Genomic DNA, 8005 nt, shown 5'->3' on the forward strand with positions numbered 1-8005 from the left:
CAAGGCAAGAGGCAGGCACACAGAAAGGTCTGCAGGTAGTTATTTTCAGCATAGCTTTGATTTAATAACTAAAAAGGTAGAGATCTTGCTGATACCATTCTTTACTGGGGAACATCAGCACAAGCCGCAAGGATATAGGCTTGGCATCTTACCAAGGACTAATAAAGGACAGGTAACGTGCTGGTCCATCCACGCAACCCCTGCTGGCTTCAGCGGGAGCTTTTCATATTTAATAAAGTGCGACCGACGCGTTTTGGAACGAAGATCTGTTTGTACATACCACACTGAAAAGCTCACAGAGATCCTGTGAAATGAACTCCTAGCTCTTCATTAAGCACTAGAAAAAGCAGATTTTGTGCAAGCACCTGAAACTGGAGCCAGGGGGACAAGAACTGCTGCTTTCTTATCTCAGCAGAATCCGGCCACCGAGGCCAACGAGCTCCATTTCGGACGCCGGCAGCACAACAGACCCCGCGAGCCCCGCGCCGTCGCTCGCCTCCCGCGTCCCTCCGCGCGGCTCCAAGGCGCAGGCTCCCTGGCCTCCTTGGTCCATGGTCCACTTCAGCAGCCTCCTCCTGAAAAGCATATAAACCTAGAGATCACAGAGTTTCCTGGCTGCGGGTAACATTTAATGTAAAAAGTTAAAAAAAAAGAATTTAAATCCTGAGGCACAAATGTTTTAAAACAGTTGTTTATTACTACAGTGAAATATTAAAACAAAAACACCAACTTTTTATGGAAACAATAAAAGTGCAAATGTATTTTGATATTAAATAGGAAATGAATTTATAAAGGTTTCATTAAAGTGGGCTGACACTTTAAGCCTATAAACACTTAAAAAAAATAGCAGCTGAACACTTTAGTTTAATCTTTGGTCTGATTATTAACCAGCAAAAAATAGTTGTACCAAGAACATCCATTGCAAACAAACATTTTAAACTTACAATACTCTGCAGAGATTCAAAATCAAAAGAGGAGGAATGTTTTAGAGACATTTAGCCAGATAAGAAATAATGATGTCTTTGAGAAATACACAGTATTTTTGAATACAGAGAGAAGGCACATATATATTCATTTTGGTACTGTAAATAAACTTATTCTATTACAGGTGTGACCCCCCCCAACCAGCATTCAATAAAAATAACTTCATTTGCACAAAGTCTTTGTAAAATTTGCTTGCAGTCAAAGAGAACCAAGAACCCACATTAGTGCTAAATAACCTGCTTTTTTCTGTATTTGAGCTTCAGATTATACAAACAGAGACAACCATGCTGAACCTATAGAACAGTGCAACAGTAACATTGCAAATACATATTCGTAACCCTCTTCTGTGAACAGTAGCACTGGGGCGGGAGGACGGGATTACTCAGGTAGGTCAAGTTCTCGATATGCCGCCTTGCAGATAAGGCCCTGAGATAGCACCGGGACACTACAGGTACTACTGCTGCCATATTTGTTGTGGCCTAAGATGAATATCATAGCAGAACTCGACTTTTATCAGCTCCTTTCGTCAACCACGTCCATGAATGCATGCTTCATAGCAGATAGAGAAAATCCACTTAATTTTGCAGGTGCACACCAGAGCTGCAAGCTGCTCCAAGGTCTCCCCAGACCTCGCCTCCACTGCGCACACATCGCCTCCCTGCAGGAAGCCCCCCTCACCCAGGAAAGTCTGTCCAAGGCTAAGGTTAGAGCAAACACACACATTTTCCCCCATCACCAACAACCACGACTACCTTGCTGAGCAAGAACTGACCCTGAAGACCAGCCCGATTCTATGCTATTAATAAACTGAAATTTTTGCCCATGAGTTTGGCCCAGATGGATTCAACTAGTCTGGAAGGATTGTCAAAACAATCTCTACTTAAATCCCTTTTTCCTCCACTCCAAATCCATTTACTTTCAATAGATCTCCTCCAACTTTAACCCCATGTCCTTTGGTTTATTTGCACTGCTTCTTCACTGTGGGTTTAGTCATTCTCACCCCTCCTCAGCTCAGCTTTAATTTTCTGAACTATTTATGTTGTCCAACATTTCTCTTTGCCATGCATTTCTTCATGCAACTTTATTTTTCCTGGCACTACTATACTTTTAACGAGAAAGTTTTTACCAAGTCTACTGCAGACTTCCGTGTATTACAGCAATACTGCATACACACCAAACAGCTGCATTTCTTTTCAGAGAAAAGATCACTTTCCAGAGAAAGCGGTGCACAATGATGTAAACAAACTGCCAGCTGACAGAGGTGATCACGGTGCCAGACTTAACAGCTAGGAAGTTTTCAGGAGTTCCCGCAACCGCAATACCCTGGACTGGTCCAGTCTCCCTTTGGGCAAAGGATCCAATGACAAAGGCTGCAGAACCACGTCTCCTTTCAAACACCAAGTAACACAAGTCTGCAGAAATAATACATATTGTGGCCTACTACAAAACCCACCACCAAGGTAGCTCACTTAGCATTAAATACCATGTGCAAAGAACAGTTGATCGATACTACCTAAAAATACACTATTTGTATTTGTAGAAAGAAGCACAATGCTTCATATATAAAAATAACCCAACTTGAGGGTGTGACCTAGGCTATAATTACCTGAAAATAAGACTGCAAGAGCAGTTTAAAAAACAAAAACAAACAGACAGAAGTAGGCAAACATCTGCCTGGGGAGTGCTTCCATTTAGAAAAATAGATTTTTATAAAGCTTCCATAGATTTTGAAAATGTTTGCTTTGTGCTCTGCTGCACAGGCCTGTGAATAAACACACCAGTACGTCTGTGTACGTCAGGGAGCGGAGAGGTACGTTAGTAACAGCAACTTATCCTGAAGCTTCCCAGAAGTTACATTTAGTAATTTACAGCTGATTTAAACCGCTCGCCGAGGACATCGTATAGCAGGTAATAAGGCACATACTGAATTGCTGATGCTCAGAAAGTTGAGCAACACATTTAAGGTCTTAATACATCAAACATTTGAGCACGTGGCCCAATATCTTAACTTAAAGCAAGGATCTGATACTCCGATTTTGCCCCTGTTCAGCCTTGCAAGCCCCTTTGGGAGGGACTCGTTCCCCAAGACGTGGAAACTACCTAGCTGGTGCTTACATTAAGACGACACCAAACTCGCAGCCTAGAACGGCCCCACTGTACCGTGACTTAGTGCTGAAGAGTCCTGAAGTACCCTGGAGTGTTTTGCTCCCTACCGCCCTCGGTAAGACAATGATCTGCTACAGCACAGTGCCACAAAATGCCATCGGGTTATCTGGTCTGCTGCAGATCAAAACTCCGCTACCGTCAGAGAACGGGCTGGACAACCCCCCCGAAAAGCCCACCAAGCCCTCACTGGAGGGCACAAGGGTGTCCTCAGCCGGTTCACCGCTCTGAGGTTTGGGTTTAGGCTTTGTTCTAGAACAAACACAGAATTTGTAAGAGTTTGTTGTTCTTGTTGGTCCTTGAGGTAAAGCAACTTCTAAGAAAAAGTAATGCTCAAAGCCTGAAAAAATAAATCTCAAAAACAAGAACCCACAAACAAGTGAGCCCCAGAGTATTTCCTTAAAGAAAGTTTTCTCAGGATGATTCAAGCATCATCTGGTTAATTTAACAAAATACTAATGCCTCTTCTATAGCAAGTATTTAGTGCAGCCAAATAGCCTAAAATGAAGGTCTTTCTTTGTGAAAATAAAGTGCTATTTGTTTCCTTTTATCTATGCTTCAATCCTTCAGATAACCTTCATTTTAACACAGAAACTTAAAACTAGATTCTTCATAGAAACTTAAACTAGATTCTTCATACTGCTGTCAGAGGGGTTTAACTTCATCCCTCACTTCAATTTTACATTAACACGCATATTCGATTTCTGCTTAGCACAATGCACTAGATTACACAGAAAATTTAAAGCATGTCACCGAGTGTTTCAACCCGTGCTCAACACCCATGCTCTAAAGCTCATCTCATGTAAGAGCATCTTGGTACATTGAGGGCTTTTTTTCTTTGTGCTCACAGGATTTTTAAATCTCAGGTGGAGAGATCAAATGCCTCGCAAGAAGTGAATCCCGTAAAAAAGTCAATTCTGCGATGAAGAAAACAAGCTAAGCTGGACTTCCAGATTTGTCAGTTTGAGACTAGTAGAGTCGTGTTTGCAAATGGTCCACCACAGGTTGGGCTTCCCTGCTAGGGCGCTTGCCCAGGAATTTCACAAGTCTCTCGTGAATGACCGACAATATCAAAAACAAAGAAGAACGAGCGTTTCGTTACATCTGGGTCTTCGGTTTCCAACTTTCCTCCGACGGGGGGCGAAACGGCGGGAACACGTTCTCCCGGCGCCGGTCACTCTCCCTGCAGCTCTGGGCCGGGCTCGGCGGCGTGGCGGCACGGGGCAGGCGCCCACCACCGGTGCCGGGGGCCGTGGCAGGCGGCGATGACGCGCGGCGCCTGGTTCCAGGTGTCGAGCAGCAGGCGGGCGGCCAGGTCCAGCGTCGGCCCGTCGAAGGCGGCCAGCAGGTTGACGGGGGCGGCCTCCTTGAGGAAGCGGGGCAGCGCCAGGGCCTCGGGCAGGGCGGCGTTGCCCAGGAAGAGGTGCATGAGCACCTGCTTGCGCAGGCAGTCCCTGAGGAACATCACCAGCTCCTCCAGCCGCTCCACCAGGAACCGCTCGTCCCAGGCCTCCAAGGGCCCCCGCAGCAGCAGGGAGAAGAGGGCCGTCTTGAGCACGTAGGAGGAGAGCACCTGGCCCCACTGGGAGCAGACGGGCTCGGCCAGGCGCTGCGCGCGGAGGTCGCGCAGCCCCTTGAGGATCTGCAGGCACTTGAGGTGGCAGGAGGAGGCCGGGGCCTGCTCCTTGAGCCAGCTCAGCAGCCGCTGCTCCTGCCGCGAGGCGTTGAGGCCCCACAGGGCCTCGGGGCGGGCGGCGCGCGGCTCCTCGGGTGGCGCCGTGAGGTAGAGCGCGTCGCCCAGGGGGATGGCGGGGATGAGGCGCACGGCCATGGAGAGGTGGCAGCAGAGGTGGTCGGAGCGCGGCTGGAGCAGCAGCGTCGGCGGCCGCCCCGGGCCGGCCGAGAGGCGGACGCGGCAGCGCTCCTGCAGCCGGTAGCGCACGGCGCCCAGGCAGCGCTGCAGGTGCCCCTGGAACCAGCGCAGCACCAGCGCCGACGACAGCAGCCGCCGGCCCTGCAGCTCGGCGCAGAAGGCCTCGGCGAAGGCGCGGTAGTGCCGCGGCCAGCCGGGCGCCGCCAGCCCGCACACGAAGGCGCCGGGCGGCCCCGGCCCCGCGGCGCAGCGCGCCTCGGCCTCCAGGCGCGGCGGCAGCCGCAGCGGCACCAGCACGTCGAAGCAGTCGGGGCTGCGCACCTTGTGCTGCTCGTAGGCGCTGCCGATGCGCACGAAGTCGCCGCGCAGGCTGAGGGCCAGCGGGCCGGGCTGCAGCCCCTGCGCCTTGGCGGCGCGCACCAGCTCGCCCACCACCCGCCCGACGTGCGCCTTGCTGTGGCCCAGCACGTGCGGCGAGAGCCGCAGCTGCCGCGCGTAGAAGGCCTCCAGCAGGCCCCGCCGCGCCGCCGCCGCCGGGGGGGCCGCCGCCGCCGCCGGGGGGGTCGCCGCCGCTGCCGCCGCCGCTGCCGCCGCCGGGGGGGCCGCCCCGCCGGGGGGGCCCCGCCGCCGCCCGCCGCCCGCCTCGCCGCGGTAGCGGGCCAGCAGGTAGCCCAGCAGCAGCAGCGCCGAGCCCGGCAGCAGCGGGACGGAGCCCCCCCCCGCCCCCGCCCCCGCCGCGCCCTCCTCCGCGGCGCGGCCGCGCAGCGCCTGGCAGAGGCAGAGCAGCGCCGTGCACAGGCAGGTCACCAGCGGCCAGAAGACGCGCAGGTTGAGCGTGTAGACGGCGGCGGCGCGGCGGGGTCTCGGGCCGCGGTGACCGCCGCCGCCCGGCCCCGCGGGCGGGCAGCGCCCGCCGCCGCCTCCGCCCTCCCCGGCCGCCCCCAGCGCGGGCCGCGCCGCCGCCGCCGCCGCCGCCGCCGCCGCCCGGCCGCGCCCCCGGGGCCCCCGCCCGCCCGCCCGCCCGCCTGCCTGCCGCCGCCGCCGCCGCCGGGAGCCTTCCCGTCGCGTCCCGTCCCGTCGCGTCCCGTCCCTTCCCCTTCCGAGGGCAGCGGCGCCGCGTCAGCCGCCGAGTGAGCTCAGAGGAAATGCCAGGGGCGGCGGGGCGGCCGCGCCGCCAGGCCGGGGCGGGAGGGGGCCGCGGGGCCGGGCCGGCGCGGAGCCGCCCGCGGAGGCGGAGCGCGGCGGCGCCGCCCGCTTCCTGCGCCGCGGGGCGCCCGGGCCGGGGTCGGGGCCGGGGCCGGGGCCGGGGCCGAGGCCTCCGCCCCGGGCAGCGCCGCGCCGCCGCCGCCTGCGAGCCCGCTTCTCCCAGCGGCGGCCCGGCCCCGAGCCGCCCAGCCGCCTCCCGGTGCCTTCGGGACACGCGTGAGCCCTCCGCAGCAGCAGGGCGCTTCGGGGCACGCGTGTGCCCGTCGCAGTAACAGCATTTCGGGACGCGTGTACCCCTCTTAGCAGCACGTTGCTTCGGGACACGTGCGCCCTTCATAACAGCAGAGCGTTTGGGGACACGCGTTGGGAGCACCACGGTGTGCTTCTGTGTCGCAGGGTCTGCTTGTCGTCTCTCCACTGACATTCATTCCAAAGCCTTTCTTCACATTCGGTAGCGAGCTAGTACAAAGCCTTTTTTATTTCTTGGGCCCAGATCATTCAGATGCTGAAAAACTAAAGGGGAAGATGACATAACCCTGGGGGAAGGCGGTCGTGTTGCCCAGGAGCTTTGCTGGGCCTGTCGCACGCCTGCTGCCGTGACACCAGGCCCGGCGTGGTTCCCTGTGACTGTCAGGGCACTTTTGCCTGCAGCATCGGCCTCAGCAATAACCAAATGAAAGAATTTGGGACTCTGCAGAAGGACACACGCAAGGCTACCACAGGGGTCGTCCCAGCTGGTTGTGCCGCGAGCCCGCGGTAGCTGTGCCAAATGTTCAGGTCAGAAGATAAACACAAAATCATCTCTTCACTTGCAAAGCTCCCAGGCGCTACCGATGATGGATAATTACCTTTCCATTGCAAGCTGTGGTCAGGAGGAGAACAAGTGGAACGTGGTTTGCAGCATGCGTTGAATCATGCTCGCTGAGGAGGATTTTGCTCATAGTTAAAGCCTGTCCTTAGTTTCTGAGAGCTGGAGACTCATGAACTGAATCTGCTGAAGATTATTCTTGTTCCCTTGCAAACCGCAGTATTTGTCTGCTGCTCTGCAGCGGAGCAAATGGGTCCCCCCGTGCGAATGCAGTGAGGCAGCAGGACACGGACCTTACACAGGGCAGGAGTAGCACTGAGCTTTTTTGACGGGTTGTTCTTTTAAGAGAGGACGGTGCAGTTTCAGGATCAGGAACTTGTTTGCCCCTGCAAAGGACATAGTGAACCACTCATTGCTTTGGATTACATGCCTACGCTATCACAAGGTCAGCCACCATGGCCAAAAATGACAATGCTATGGAGGGAGGGTCTTTTGGGTTTCCCCCACACACACCCTCATCCATTGGTCATCCTTTGAGCCCCGTTGCATGCAGAGAGCCTGTGACGGTAACTCCAGTATTTGAGCATCATAAGACCGCTTCATGGAAGTGATGCAGACACACGTGACTGCTGCAATGGTTCGCATGGGTGTTTATGCTCTTTTGATTGGAAAGCACAGTGACCTGGAGGCACAGTTACGGCAATAAATACGAGCCCGATGGAGTCTGTAAGACCCACAGTGAAGAGGAGCTCACCGTGCAGCTCGTTTCTTCCTTCTCAGATGAGAATTCTGTCCATGGCTTCCTCCATCTTCCCAAGTACCTGAGCCACTGGAGACCGAAATGTTGAGAAATTGCTGTTATTCATTGGCCAAGCTGTGTGCAACAGCTAAGAGTGTGGAGGGCAGCTATGAGCCAAAATCTAAGAGAAGTCTATCATAAAGAAGACAAGAGGGGAAAATACTGGAAGCAT

The 8005-nt window shown here is 54.6% G+C and overlaps 1 protein-coding gene across 1 annotated transcript; it reads right to left on the reverse strand.

Annotated features, from left to right (window-relative positions):
• Nucleotides 1-681: 681 nt before the first annotated feature.
• On the reverse strand, nucleotides 682-5872 carry ITPRIPL2 (ITPRIP like 2; the record flags this gene model as incomplete). The annotated part of the gene is made up of 1 exon (XM_067306547.1): nucleotides 682-5872. A coding segment is annotated over one exon (1551 nt), but the record flags the coding sequence as incomplete, so codon positions are not given.
• Between the last annotated feature and the right edge of the window lie 2133 nt (nucleotides 5873-8005).

This window comes from Apteryx mantelli, chromosome 16 (genome assembly GCF_036417845.1).
Source record: "Apteryx mantelli isolate bAptMan1 chromosome 16, bAptMan1.hap1, whole genome shotgun sequence".
NCBI classification, from domain to species: Eukaryota; Metazoa; Chordata; class Aves; order Apterygiformes; family Apterygidae; genus Apteryx; species Apteryx mantelli.